Source organism: Marmota marmota, unplaced genomic scaffold (assembly GCF_001458135.2).
Source record: "Marmota marmota marmota unplaced genomic scaffold, marMar, whole genome shotgun sequence".
In the NCBI taxonomy this organism is placed as follows: Eukaryota; Metazoa; Chordata; class Mammalia; order Rodentia; family Sciuridae; genus Marmota; species Marmota marmota.
Window position 1 is genome coordinate 18,465,589 of NW_026000019.1, and position 15,277 is coordinate 18,480,865.

A 15,277-nucleotide genomic window follows, 5' to 3' on the forward strand; every position below is an offset into this window, starting at 1 on the left:
TCTCAGGCTCAACTTCTTTCTGAGGGCTCTTTCAATCCTTATCAGGGCAACTGTTGAGTCACTCCTGGGCTAATTAAATAATTAGGTCCTTGCATGTTTTATACTGCAATACATTACTTTTAGAATTGCCTGACTCATACTTGAAGCTTGTTTTTTTTGTAGTCTTTATTTATTTATTTTATTAGTTGTTCCAAATATTACAAAGCTCTTGACATATCATATTTCATACATTTGATTCAAACGGATTATGAACTCCCATTTTTACCCCGTATACATATTGCAGATTCACATCGGTTACACATCCACTTTTTTACATACTGCCATACTAGTGTATGTTGTATTCTGCTGCCTTTCCTATCTTCTACTATCCCCCCTCCCCTCCCTTCCCCTCTACTCCCATCTTCTCTCTCTACCCCATCTACTGTAATTCATTTCTCTCTCTTGTTTTTTTCCCCTTTCCCCTCACTTCCTCTTATATGTAATTTTTGTATAACAATGAGGGTCTCCTTCCTTTACCATGCAATTCCCCTTCTCTCTTTCCCTCCCCCCTCTCGTCCCTGTTTAATGGTGATCTTCTTCTCATGCTTTTCCTCCCTATTCTCTTCTTAGTTGCTCTCCTTATATCAAAGATGACATTTGGCATTTGTTTTTTAGGGATTGGCTAGCTTCACTTAGCATAATCTGCTCTAGTTGCCATCCATTTCCCTGCAAATTCCATGATTTTGTCATTTTTTATTGCAGAGTAATATTCCATTGTGTATAAATGCCACATTTTTTTTTTTTATCCATTCATCTATTGAAGGGCATCTGGGTTGGTTCCACAGTCTAGCTATTGTGAATTGTGCTGCTATGAACATCGTTGTAGCAGTATCCCTATAATACGCTCGCTCTTTTTTAAGGTCTTTAGGGAATAGTCCAAGAAGGGGAATAGCTGGGTCAAATGGTGGTTCCATTCCCAGCTTTCCAAGGAATCTCCATACTGTTGAAGCTTGTTTTTCAAAAATATTTTTTAAAAGCAAACTTTAAAACATATACCAAAATATTATTAATGCCTACTGAATTCATATGCCAGCAATGACCAATACTTGGTCTTCTTATTTCATCTACATTCCTGTCTCCTTTCTACTTCTCTAAAATCCAAATTATTTAACCCACAAATATTTTACATGCATCTGTAAAAGGACTCAAAATAACAAACATAAGGTGGGGAGGGGGGAGGGTGGAGGATGGGAAAGGCAGCGGAGCACAACAGACACTAGGATGGCAATTTGTAAATCAATGGATGTGTAACTGATGTGATTCTGCAATCTATGTATGGGGTGAAGGTGGGAGTTCATAACCCACTTGAATCAAAGTGTCGAATATGATATGTCAAGAAATTTGTAATGTTTTGAACAACCCACAATAAAAAATTAAAAAAAAAAAATAACAAACATAATACTATCATTCCTGAAAATATTTTTCAGTAATCCTTGAATGTCAAATACCCAGAAAGAAATTTTCTTTAACTCAAAAATTTTTGTTGATTTGCTTGAAACATTATCCAAATAAGGTTTGTACACTGCATTAGATGCTATGAGTCACACATTCTTTTTTCATACTCTCCACTTTTTTTTTTTTTTACAAAAACTCATTTATTTTTAAGAGAAACTGATCATTTGTAAAGTTTCCCACATTCTAGATTTTGTTCATTGAATTCCTATGATGTTAACTCACTCCTCTATTCCCTATAAACTGGAAGATTTTGAGCAGTAGTTCTCAAACAGTTTTTCACTGAGATCCTTTTATAGTCTCAAAAACTACTGAGGATTCTAAAAGAGCTTTTGGTTATGAGGATTATATCTAGTGATGTCTATGTATTAGAATTTAAAACTGAGAAATTAAAAAATTAAAAATTAAACTTACTACATATTAACATTTTTAAATGATTTTTTCAAAAACAAAATTAGTGATGAGTTACATTCTTTTACTTTTTTTTTTTTTTAACACATCCCAGTAATTTCTGGCCTAAAAGAAGGCAATTGGGTTCTCATATCTGTTTCTGCATTCAATCTTTTGCAATGTATTACTTTGGTGAAGTATATGAAGAAAGTGTGGCTCACACAAACATGAAGTTAGAACAGGGAGTATTTTAATAGCTTTCCTGACAATTATGGATATTCTTTTTTTATTTTTTAAAAATTTTTAATTGATTTTTTTAAAAAAATGACAGAGGAATGCATTACAATTCTTATTACACATATATACAATTTTTACACATATTTGTATGTGTAAATATATATGCATATATATGTATATATATTTATATAACAAATATATACATATGTTGTATATATATATTTTTACACATATATATTACACATATATACAATTTTTCATATCTCTGTATATAATGTGTTTTGACACCCAATTCATGTCTTCATACATGTACTTTGGATAAGGATGTCTATCAAAACTTGACAAGTGTCTGTTGAAATCTGAAACCATATCATACTGTTCCTATAAGATCTATTGGTCTATCTTGCACTTAGAAGGATACTATAATTAATTATACAGTTTGGTGCCACTGCCTTGATTTGTGCTAAGGCTCCAGCAGTCTCACCTACTATTGCTTTTGCACCATCAAATATCACCACAATAAAAAAGGCAAACATGTCTTAGTATTATTAAGAAGATAGTTTTGACTCATGGATTCTTTCATCAAAGAATCTTGGGAACTTTAAGGGTCTTTAGACCACACTTTGAGAACCACTGATTTAGAGGCTTGATCAACCTTAGTTTTGCAACTGTAAGCTTTTAGAAGAAAAGGACTCTTCTTGTTTAGCAGAAGTCCAGATCTTGATCTAAAATCACACTGCAAATCTGTTCTAGGAATTGAAACCTAATGAAACGTTCTTACACATCTTTCTAGGATAAGAATCACAGGTCACTGTTACTGGAATAACCTGAAATACTTAATGTTAGTACAATAAATACCATTTCTTTACATTTAAGAGAATCTGGGGATGTAGCACAGTGGTAGAATGCTTCCTGGCACACACGAGGCTCTAGGTCCAATTGCACCACACACAATACAAATAAAAGAATCTAAGTGCCTAACTTAAGTGGCTAAATAACTAAAATACTAAAAATCAATGAGACAATTTGATTGAAGAGTTTTGTCATTTCTTGGGGCCCCTCATATCAATCATTTCCAGAATAGAAGAGCCTTCGACTTAAAAGCCAGTCGTCAAAACTACTTAACACGGCCAGGAAGCACCATTTTTGCCTTCTGTTTTTTGTCTCTTTTCTTTCTTGTACTTCTTTCCTCATCCCAGTTTTGCTTCCTTTTCCCATCTGTTTCCTACCAAAGTTTCTAAGACTCTACCCCAACTCTCATAGCTTGTTCCAGAGCATCCTCTTCTTCGGTGGTTAAAAAATATTATCTGCAGGCTGTGATTCTCCAATTCTCTCCACTCTTGAATCACTGCCATATTAATTGCTTCCACGGGGAACTTTCTAAAGGAGAGAACTATGTTCCTTTTATCATTTTTTCCCTTTTCCTCAAATATATACAATCATAAAGTCTTGAAAAATACATGATTTTTCTTTGAAGAATGATAATGATGTACTATAGTAAGGATCTCATAAGTTTTTAGTTTAAAAATGTTTAGCCAGACTAACTTAAATACTACTTATAGTCTGTATTACCTTTCTGTTATTGTGACAAATTAGCTGAGGTAATCAACCTAAAACAAGGAAAGGTTTATTATAATTGGCTTGGGGTTTCAGTCCATGGACGGTTGGCCAGTTGAGACATAGAACGCAGGAGCATATAGTGAAGATGGCTGTTCACCACATGGAGAAGAGAGGAGGGAGGTAGGGTCCCAATATCCCCTTCAAAAGCATACCTCCAGTGACCTAATTTCCTCCAATTTGGTCCTACTCCTGTAAGGGTTCATCACCTTCAACTAGTACCAGGGGCTGGGGAAATTTTAGATCCACACTACAGCAGTCTAATGACTTATTTTGTTCCAGGCCATGTTCCTGGTAGGCTTGTAGTGGCAGGGGGGCATATAGAGAGATGGGGTGGGGATCTAATGTCAGTTCTGTCATTAGTTGACTATTTAATTTTAGGTAGACTTACTTGGTTTTCAGATTTAGATCAACGTAATAGATCGGTTTGGGTTAAATGTCTTTTTAACTTAAAACTGTATGGCTCTAAGTTTTACATCAGAAAATATATTTATAGATCATGTAATATAAAATATATAATAAGTGCTAATTCTAGCTGGCAACCTCTTTGTTCTTTCAAGTTTAAGGTCTCATAACCAACTTTACATAAAAGTAATACAAATGATAAAGAAATAGAAAACCCAAATTAAATTGCAAAGGTACTACAAGCATTAAAAAGCAATCATTAGAATTTATGGTAAATACTACCTTTATTTAAAAAAGTTATACATGCTAGAAAAAAGCATAAATGATACATGTAAACAATTGTTTACCAAATACTTTTTTTTCCTTGAAAAAGGTGCAAATGATCTTTAAATGTAAACACAAAAGTTGCCAAACTTTTTACTGTAGGGGAGAAAGTGAAGATTATTCTTTTATTGTAGAGGAGAAAGCAAAGGTTATTCCTTCTGGTTGTGGTTAAAGTCTTTTTTTTTTTTTTTTTTGCTGTGGGTGTTGGTGACTGAACCCAGGACCTTGCACCAGGCAAGCATTCCACCACTGAGCCACATCCACAGCCCTTTTTATTTTGAGACAGGGTCTTGCTAAGTTGCCCAGGCTGGCCTCCAACTTGCAATCCTCCTGCCTCAGCCTCTCGAGTAGCTGGGATTACAGACGCGCACCACCATGCCCAGTGTGCAGTTAAAGTCTTATTCAAAGGTTTTCCTGCAAAATAATTGAAAAAATTGGTCTATGAATATAATGAGGGAAAAAAAACTTTAACCACTGAATATCATTTATTTCCTTAAAAATTTTAACTTTTTCACCAGAAAATGCAATTTGAGAGAAATAGTTAACAGTGGCCTTATAGAGTGAAGCTAATGATGTATAGTTTGCATAAAAGAACCCAGATGTGGCTTCCACTGGCAAGTCTGTGAGTGAAAACTCTTGCAGAGCTGCCTGTGGTTGGGGGGTCTCAAGACAGCAAATGAGATGCATTCCCATTTTTATAAGAGGCACTGATCAAAGCATAGGTCTAGCAGAAACTCCATGAGAATATTATGATAAAAAGACTTTAGTAACTAGAGTTGAAAACGAGTTCATTTAGAAGGAAATAAGGTGAAAGCTTCCACTGATGAAGGCTGTCGCATTAGACTCCTGCTTTCCGTGATTTGATACTCCTTCTGAATTGCACTATTTAATGAGATGTTTCCTTTTTATCTTAGCTTTTCAAGTCTTGTGGTGCTGAGTATGAGAATGACGAGTAGTTCACACACTGTGCATTCCCATCTCTGTCACCGGGAGTCCTGGTAAGTGGTGGAGGACATGGATGGAGTGTCCAGTAGATACGACCACCAGACCATAATAGCCCTTCTGCCCTTATCAGTATTTGTATTTTCAAAATTAAGTTAATACCTTAAAAATCAAAGCAAGCTTGGAACTGTAGTCGTTGTCTTCTTTTCTTGGGAGGAAGGATAAGTAAAAAACAAAAACAAAAAACCAAAGCCCCAAACACCCCCAAACCAAAACACCATGATAAGTTAAAACCAAAAATAAATATTCTTCTGCACAGAGTTGGAAATTATTGTGCAAAGGTGGCATCTTGCAGGTGAAGCACTGTCATCAGAGTTGCATTCCCATATGCTGAGGCACCGGCAAAGAATAAAATTTGTTCTAATGTTTTCTCAAGCTGTACAAAGCTTCAAAGTCAGAGCTCTCCAGAATACAGAGAAGCAGGTTCAAGACAGTCTTCTACATATTCACCATATATGGGATTCACAATGTGTCATTTTAATAACTCCTACACCCCCTCCTAGCCGACGGTAATTCATCCCGCCATATAACCTGCAAAGATAGAAACAAAATCAGATTTTCTAGCTGGGAAAAGCACTGTTTCTACTATAACCATAAGTCAAACACATGTCTATGTTTTACACCACAACTATTATTTCCAGCTTCATACAACTCTTCCAAAGATTCGAAGCCAGAGTTGAGCACTGGCAAGGAGCAGAATTATTTCAGACACTGACTGAAAAGCTCTCATTCACGGGCTCTTTAAAGAGTCAAGAGCACCATATTTACCTTGTGCATCAGAACCTTACAACTCTACAACTAGAATGGCTTCTAAAAATTGTACATAAAAAGTTAAAAATACAAACCCAACAATGACAGAGAATCTTCTGTCTGCCCTGTAGCTTTGTGTCTAACTTTGCCCTGTTACGTTGACTTTCCTATCCCATTCCCTTTGCCTAGCCTTCCTCAGTGGTTTCCTTTTATCTCTTTGTCTTCCATGCACTCTTTTGACTCTTCTCAAATCCTGAAGAGAACACAACTAGAGTCAAGCAAAGAGTGTTGGCAGCCAGGAGGTGAACAAGATCATCTTCAACACTACAGACTTTCACGGACAACGCCAGATCCTCAGTTAGCAGGGAGGTGAAACTGGTTTTAAGATGAGCATTTATAACTGCAAAAATTTAGACATTAATCTCTCTACAGACGACCCTCCACAATTTCATGAATATGATATCATCATGTTACAACTCTAGTGGTGGTTACTGAGCAGCAAGTCCTTATATAAATTGGATTACACCTGATTAAGTAGCAAAAGTAAATTTGGCTATTTTCCCAAATTATTCTTACTCACAAATTCTTACAAAAAATACAACACTCTATATGGAAGAATCCCAGGAGAAGGAGGCTTCCATTCATGAAAACCTGCAGCCTTTAACTTGTAGTAGGTTTTGCCAGAATGTTTCCTTGTCAGCGAGGCCCTCGATGGCCCTTGGCAGCAGACTCCTCCCTAGCTTCCGAATGCCCCGCTCTCCTGCTCACCTGCACTTCCACCTCCTGTGAGCCCAGCTGGCCTGAGCACAGGCTGGCTCCAGGAGGGCAATGAACTTCTTTTTGTTCACCTTTGGATCCCCAGGGCCTGGAATACTCAGTAAATCTTCAATGAACAGGGTGGTGAAAATATGAGGTTTTGGAGCACAAAATACTCCAGTGTCGCAGGCTGGCTTTAGTACTTTAGGCACACAGAGCTGCGAGAGCCATGCAGATAAAGCAAGTTATTTAAACATCTGTAAGATATTCCCGAAGTGAAGACTGGGAACAACTCGGTGAATGTATTAGTTGATCCAACGGGGAGAGGAAAAAACTTGGTGGTTAGTTGCAGGCTCCACATTATGAAGTGATTCGCTGGGACCCAGTGGGAATGGCCTCTGAGATGAGTTCAGCTTGTCTCTCAGGATGGACCTGAGAACCTCCCGGAGTGTGCTGTCTGAGACCTCACGTTCACATTCGTCACCCTGTTTGATGTTCTGCCTCAGTCACTGAGCTGGGAACTTTAAAATTTGCTGAGGCAAGGAAGCTCAATTTGTGGAGAAGAGAACCCTTAATTGCTTGGAAGGTGAATTTGTTTTCTTGGAAGACTAATTTATTTCTATTTTATTTATTTATTTATTTTTTGTATGGTGCTGGGGATTGAACCCAGGGGTGCTCTAACACTGAACTACTTCACCGGTCCTTTTTAAATTTTGAGACAGGGTCTTGTTTAATTGGGATCACAGGTATATACTACCACACCCAGCTCTTGGAAGAATTAGAACTTTAGTTAAAAAATATTTTTTATTAAGTCTGAGAACTAACTCTTACAAATTTGAGTTCTTATAATATCTAAGACAATTTGGCATTTTAGGGCCTCTATCAGATTCGTTTTCTTTTGGGGGGGGTACTGGCAATTGAATTTAGGTATACTCAACCACTGAGCCCCATCCTCTCTTTTGTATTTTATTTAGAGACAGTGTCTCACTGAGTTGCTTAGCGCCTTGCTTTTTGCTGAGGTTGGCTTTGAACTCATGATCCTCCTGCCTCAGCCTCCCGCTGGAGCCACTGGGATCACAGGTGTGAGCCACCATGCTGGGCTTCAGCCCTCTTTAGAGTACAACGGCGGGTATTTCAAAGCCCCGACCATCCCAGTTTCAAGGATTTCAAGTCAGAGTCAGAGTGAGCAGAACTGCGCACAGCCTAGGTTTACCTCCAGGTATTGGCATCGGGGTCAAACACTTCGATGGTCTTCAGGTAGGTTGTGCCATCAAAACCTCCCACGGCCATAAGTTGTCCATTGACCACGGCCAGGCCCACCTACGGAACGAGAGCATAGTGGCTGCTGAAGAGCTAGACAATTACTGGGAGACGTCAGCCCTGCTTCTACATTGATCTCTTTAGTTCTTTATGGTTTTACATCCTGGTTCACTTGAACACAGAGGAAAAAAGTAACAATGAATATCTGTGAAATATGGGAACCATAAAATTATATATTCAATTACAATATTTATAGAATCCAAAACATATTTCTTAAATTTTAGAAGAAACGTTCATTAGAAGAAAGCACTAAGGCCTGAACTGCTAACTTCCTCTGGTACCCGCCAGCTCTAACGCACTTTCTACACTGCTACTAAGATTCCCTTTCACAGTGCTGCGGACTGAAATGGGGGCACCCGACCACTGCGTTCCAGGTCTTTTTAAAATTTAGTTTTGAGACAGGGTCTTGATATGTTGCTGAGGCTAGACTCTAATTTGGAATCCTCCTACCTCTGCCTCCTAAAACAAAAACTTTCTAAGCATCCCTCCCCCCTAAAAATAAGTTTGAAGTCCTTACTATGTGACTCAGGCCTTTCAAGAACCCATTGTAGGCCACTGTATGTCTAGCCTCCTATACTGTCCCCTTCTTCCTCTTCATGACTCATGCTGCAGAAATACTGGATTAACTGATGGTCTCTTTAAGTACATTTCTATACCTCCGTGGTTTTGCACATGTCATTTCTTGACTGGTGTTTCTGTCCCTCCTGGAAAACCTTACTCTTTCTTCATGACCCAGCCTATGTGGACTGTCCCTGGGCGCTTCACTACCCGCCCACTCGGATGCATTTCCACACAACCCGAGGCATCTCCTGCCATGCTCTCCAACAGCACGCCACTGTGGCTGCTGCATTGGCTTATTACAGTCAGCAGCAAACCTTTCAATTTCCTTCCCTAAATTAGGAGTTCCTTGAAGAGAAGCCCGCTTCCTCAGCACAGTGAGCACTTAATAAAGGCTTGCTAAATGAGGGAAAATATGGTCAACAGGATATAGCAGTGAAACTAACAGGAATGTGACTAAGAAGCTGTTACCAGTAATGAAAAGCCACATGTGAATGCTTTGACTTGTTGACACCTCCCACTGTGGTCCTTGATCTCTGCAAACTTGAATTCATTCATTTCATCCTCAGATTGTGGAGTCTCCAGTCCTTTCTCTTATGGCTGTGTCCTATAGTGATGGACTCCTGACATGGTCATTACATGTGGGTTACATTTCAGTAAGCCAAATGTTCCAGGATGGATGAATTCTATTTTTTTTTTTTTTTTGGTGCTGGGAACTAAACCAAGGGGCACTCTACCACTGGGCTATTTTATTTTGAGACAGGGTCTTACTAAGTTGCCCAGGCTGGCCTTAAGCTTGTCATCTTCTGCCTCAGCCTCCCAGGTTGCTGGGACTGCAAGCGTGCACCACTGCACCTGGCTCCAGGGTGGGTGAATTGGGTACTCCACTCTGGAAGCTGCATGTAGCCAGAGGTCATTAATGGTTTACAGCATGACATGGGCCAGCCAGATCTGGCCTCTCCTCTGGGTGGGACTGATTCAAACCAGCTATGGAGACTAGTGGGGGGTGGGGCAGATACATTTTTGCCTAAATATCTGCATACTAATGTATGTAAATTTTTGGACTACTGGCTAGAAATGTAAGAATACTGAGCTCTAAAGGATCTTAAATTAGAGGAGGTAGTAGTAATAAAGGCAAATGCCTTCCAGAGAATGACCTGATTCAAAGTAAATCAGAAGAAACTAATTATCTAATAAAAGAAATGAATGGATATAAGATAATTATTAGAGTTGAAAGCAATCAAAAGAATTTTTTCTAGTATAAAATCAGCAGGCATCATTTTGTCTTAAAGCACCCACAGCATCGGGTGACGCAGCTGAAGACTTAACATCTGCAGGCACCAGCAGGTCACCTCCCCCCTGTGGCAGCACAGTGGATTCACAGACCAGCGCGCCCTTATCACAGTGCTCCCCTGGGGCCTGGTTTCCACAGCTCCAATCTCCTGGCAGCTGGGCACTTACTCCACTGCGGCGGGATGTCATGGCCACCACCGGAGACCACTGGTTAGTTCTGGGGTTGTATCTCTCAGCACTGCTGAGCTCTGTGGTGTCATCTCTCCCTCCCACGGCATAAATCATGTCCTGATACACTGCACAGCCCAGGTGTTTCCGCCGGGTCCCCATGGGGGCTATGGTGTGCCATCTGTTTTCCTGAGGATTGTAGCGCTCCACTGCAGGGAAAAGAAAGACCAAGATGTGACCACTCAACCGCTTCCTCTCATGCAAGTTTTCCTGAAACAGTGATAACACTTATTTCCAAGAAGCAATTTGATACTTGCTTCTGAGTAGGATTTGTGGACTTCGGACAAAACCACATCTGTTCTCGTCAGACTAGCGTCCTCAGGTGTGTTACAGTGGAAAGGGCACGTGCTGGAGTCACGATACTCCACGATACTCCAGCTCTCATTTTGGCTATAATTAATTAGCAATGGTAGCCTCAGCCTTGCTCTCCTGACCTTTACAGAGGGGACCGGACTACAGGAGCCATAAATGCCATTCACTACTCATTATTTTGGCATAGACAACCTCCCTTGCTTATAGCCTCCTATAGTTTAAGCCACCCAACAGAGGACAAGCTACGTGATCGTGATCGGGGTCTGAAGAGAGTGCCACTGGCAATATCCTTAGGCAAAGACGCCCACTGCTTCTAAATAGAAAGGACGACACACAAAGTTTCTGGTTCTAAAATTTTATTTATGTATTCTCAGACTGTAATATTATTCTTTTCTCTTTCTCTCTCTTTTTTTTTTTTGAGAGGTGGAGACTGTGGTGGGGGGAGGTGAAAATAATTTTTCAGAAAGGAGTTTTAATTCATTATAAATTTTCATCAGTTTGCAAAGCCAAGGGAGAAAGAAACACTTCAGGAATGTATACAAGAGTATGGATGCAGAAGGAGCTAAGAGCTGCATCCTCCTAGAAGGAAGAGAAAACATTTTCCTAGTAAACTACAGCATAACTTGGACCTTCAATAGTTTTTGTAGGGGGAGTCTCCTCAGGGATATGTGCTGTTTGGGGGGAACCAGAAGGCCTCTGGGAGGGACTAACCTGTGTTGAGTGGAGATGTCCCATCAGAGCCACCTACGGCATACAAGAACCCTCCCAACACGGCCACGGCCACGCCGAGTCTTCTGGTACTCATTGACGCTACCCGAGTCCACTTGTTCTCCTTTGGGTCATACCTATGGTGACAGAGACCAGGATGTGTACATGTTCTTACTGAGTGAAGCTGTTTCCATAAGGTCTGAAATAACACTAAGATATACTGGATATTTAAATTACAATAGTATAAAAAATCATATTACCACACATGCAATAGCATTTACCCTTTTTTTTAATATTTATTTTTTAGTTGTAGGTGGACACATACCTTGATTTTATTTTTATGTGATGCTGAGGATTGAACCAGTGCCTCACGCACGCTAGGCAAGTGCTCTTCCTCTGAGCCACAATCCCAGCCCCAGGATTTATTCTTTTTTTTTTTTTTTTAATATTTATTTTTTAGTTTTAGGCGGACACAATATCTTTATTTTATTTTTATGTGGTGCTGAGAATCGAACCCAGTGCCTCAAGCATGCTAGGCGAGCGCGCTACCACTTGAGCCACATCCCCAGCACCCAGCATTTATTCTTTTTTAAATTTTTTTTTTAATATTTATTTTTTAGTTTTCGGCAGACACAACATCTTTGTTTGTATGTGGTGCTGAGGATTGAGCCCGGGCTGCACGCATGAGTGCACTACTGCTTGAGCCACATCCCCAGCCCAAGCATTTATTCTTAATAAAAGTCTTGTCATTTGTGACAACATGGTTGAACTTGGAGGACATTATATTATGTGAAATAAACCAGGCAAAGAAAAACAAATTCTATACAAATTTACTTGTATGTGAAATCTAAAAGAAAGTCTAACTCAGAAGCAGAAAGTAGAATGTGCTCTATTCTCTGCTGGGCTGGGTGGGGGGTTGGGAGCATTGGGAGGATGCAGTCAAAGGATGCAAAATTTCAGGAATAAGTTCAAGAGACTTAATGTTCAATAATGGTGACTACAGTTCATAATAATATACTGTATACTTCAAAACTGCTGTGAAATTTTAAGTACATTCACCATGAAACATGGTAAGTATTTGGGGTAATACGCTGTCAGTCAGCTTGACTTAGGTCTTCTACATGGTATACATATTTTAAAACATCATGTTGTTCAACATGAACTTATATAATTTGTTGATTAAACATAAAATTTAAAAATCTTTTTTATGTCTTTCATCTTTCCAGACTTAAACATTTTCCTGAAAGCGTATGGGAAATCTACTAAATAGTGGATCTATCAGTGTCCTAAATTCAGCTGTAATTGTTTTTTTTCTTTTTTTTAATTGAAAGTGACTTTAAAAAAAAATTACCTCTCAACAATGTTGAGGCAAGACACACCATCCTGGCCCCCCACAGCATATAGGAAGCCTCCGAGGACTGCTACCCCCACGCTGGTCCTGCAGGTGCTTGTAGGGGCCACATCACTGCTCCATTGGTTTGTTTTGGGGTCATATCTGTAAAGAACATATCAAGAGCAGAGCTTATACTGCATAATGGAAGCTTGGCTATGTTTACATATTTCAAATCAAAGGATTTATATATTCTTTCCCCAAAATATGGGTGGATTAATAATTGAAGCATTTGAAAATCTAATTTATATTTTTATTTTCCGAAATTTATTTTTACTTAAACAAGTTACATATGAGTATATTTTCTTTTTTGAAAAATCAGAATGTTATTAATAAAGCTACAATCCCCGGAGTTCCACCTGAAATCTGTTCTCTATCCAGTTTGAACTGGCACATATCTTCAAGACTTTCCAGTAAAATGCTCTTAAAAAGGCAAATATGTACCTACATATGTATTTCTTTATGCACAAGCATTTTTTTACATAAAATAATACCACATAGTAAGCACTATTTTTTTCTCTCAATAATTTTTGACGTCTATTATGCTAATATAACTCTAGAATTTTTCCTTTGAACTATTTTATTTTTTTTATAAATACCTTTATTTTATTTATTTATTTTTATGTGGTGCTGAGGATTGAACCCAGCACCTCATAAGTGCCAAGCAAGCGCTCTGCCACTGAGCCACAATCTCAGCCCCTGAACTATACAGTATGTGCCATCCATTTTTTAATCATATTTCTACTAACATCAGTAGGAATTCCTACTGAATCTTAGGCTGTTTGACATTTTTGCTATGAAAAACAATAAATATTAGGCTGGAGGTGTAGTTCAGTGGTAGAGAACTTGAAGGCCCTTGCTTTCATCCCTAGTAACACAAAAAAAAAATAAACTAAACCCCAAACTATCAAATTGCTCTTTTTTACAGTTATCTCAATTTAATTTTATTTTTTTGGTTTGAACTCAGGGACACTCAACCACTGAGCCACATCCCCAGCCCTATTTTGTATTTTATTTAGAGACAGGGTCTCACTGAGTTACTTAGTGCCTAGCCTTTGCCGAGGCTGGCTTTAAACCCGCGATCCTCTTGTCTCAGCCTCTTAAACTGCTGGGATTACAGGCGTGTGCCACCATGCCCAGCCAATAGTAATTTCAATTTTTAAAAGTTATTTTTAGTTGTAGATGGACACAATACCTTTAGTTAATTAATTTATTTCTATGTGGTGCTGAGGATCAAACCCAGTGCCTCACATGTGTGAGGCAAGTGCTAAACCACTGAGCCACAACCCCAGCCCTAATTCTCTCAATTTTAATTTTTTCAATTTTGTTAATATTTTCTCCTCATTATTTTTCTTTCTTTCTGTTTTGTTGCTCATTGTTGTATACCTTCTTGATTTAAACACAGGGTTCATTTTTCATCTGTCTTATTTTCAAATGCAGGTAACAAGTTGTATGAATTAATATAAGCTAACATTCATTTACCTTTGCCTTTGTATTACATTCTATATATTTTGACCTGCACAGGCTTAACTGTTAAGTTATAAATATTCAATTTTTTCTACTCTGATTTCTTTTATTCATCAATTTATTTTTAAGAGTTCTTCCCTGCAACCCTGCCCCATTCAACGGAGTCCTCTGTCCCATTCCGCCCCAGCTTATATATGCTACAGGGTTTCATAGATGTATTATGTAAATATAAAAAACCACAATAAATCAACATGGTAGAATGAAAAAAGGTGTGTGAGAACAAGAAGCTACTCAAACACAGCTTTCCGTGTGCTAGGCATTGTGACACGTGGAAACGGGAACAGACGTTTCAACACACAATTACAGCATGATGTGATATGTACACGCATGTTTAAAACACTCATGGAGGAACAGAGGAATTGAATAACTCTTCTGTATAGTTAGAGAAAATTTTATGTAGAAAGAAACAGTTGAGTTTTTGAAGGATTTCTAAGTCCTTAAGGGACAGAGATTTTCTAGGGAAGAAAGAAGAGCATGCCTACTTGTAGGGAAAAGGTATGAAAAACACAGCACACCCAAAGGACTTCAGGGAACTTGCTGGGTCTGCAGTAGCATGTGCAGAGAACAGCAATGACAATGAGAAGCTGGACAAGCAGGGGGAAGTGAGTTCATAAAGGACTTGTATGTCATGCTAAGTGGTCTAGGTTGCTAACTGGTGCCACAGTGAAACAGTAAAGTCACATCTGGATTGATATCTAAAATGAAAATATTTCAAATTAGCCTCACTCACCTTTCAACACTATTTAGGTAAGAGGATCCATCGTGGCCTCCTACTGCATATAATAGGTCATCAAGAACACTGACCCCAACTCCACATCGCCTTTTGCTCATTGAAGCTACCATTCGCCATTCATTGGTCTGAGGATCATATCGTTCAACACTGGAAATGGCATCTCCACTGCACCAACCACCAACTGGGAAGGAAAGAAGGTTAAGAGAGTACCTGTCCTAAAGGCAGAATATATCCCT

General features: G+C 38.8%; 1 protein-coding gene across 4 annotated transcripts in view; it reads right to left on the minus strand.

Moving 5' to 3' along the window:
• Window positions 1–4,405: 4,405 nt before the first annotated feature.
• The window catches only part of Klhl20 (kelch like family member 20), a 37,104-nt gene continuing 26,232 nt past the window's right edge, over window positions 4,406–15,277 (minus strand). For all 4 annotated transcript variants that reach the window (XM_015491802.2, XM_048810019.1, XM_015491799.2 and 1 more), the window contains 7 exons: window positions 15,039–15,222; window positions 12,743–12,886; window positions 11,395–11,528; window positions 10,312–10,520; window positions 8,186–8,292; window positions 5,569–5,997; window positions 4,406–4,878 (listed from right to left, as the gene is read on the minus strand). In XM_015491802.2, the coding sequence (XP_015347288.1) occupies window positions 5,913–5,997; window positions 8,186–8,292; window positions 10,312–10,520; window positions 11,395–11,528; window positions 12,743–12,886; window positions 15,039–15,222 (863 nt within the window). In that variant the 3' untranslated portion in view covers window positions 4,406–4,878; window positions 5,569–5,912. The remainder of the gene's footprint in view (window positions 4,879–5,568; window positions 5,998–8,185; window positions 8,293–10,311; window positions 10,521–11,394; window positions 11,529–12,742; window positions 12,887–15,038; window positions 15,223–15,277) is intronic.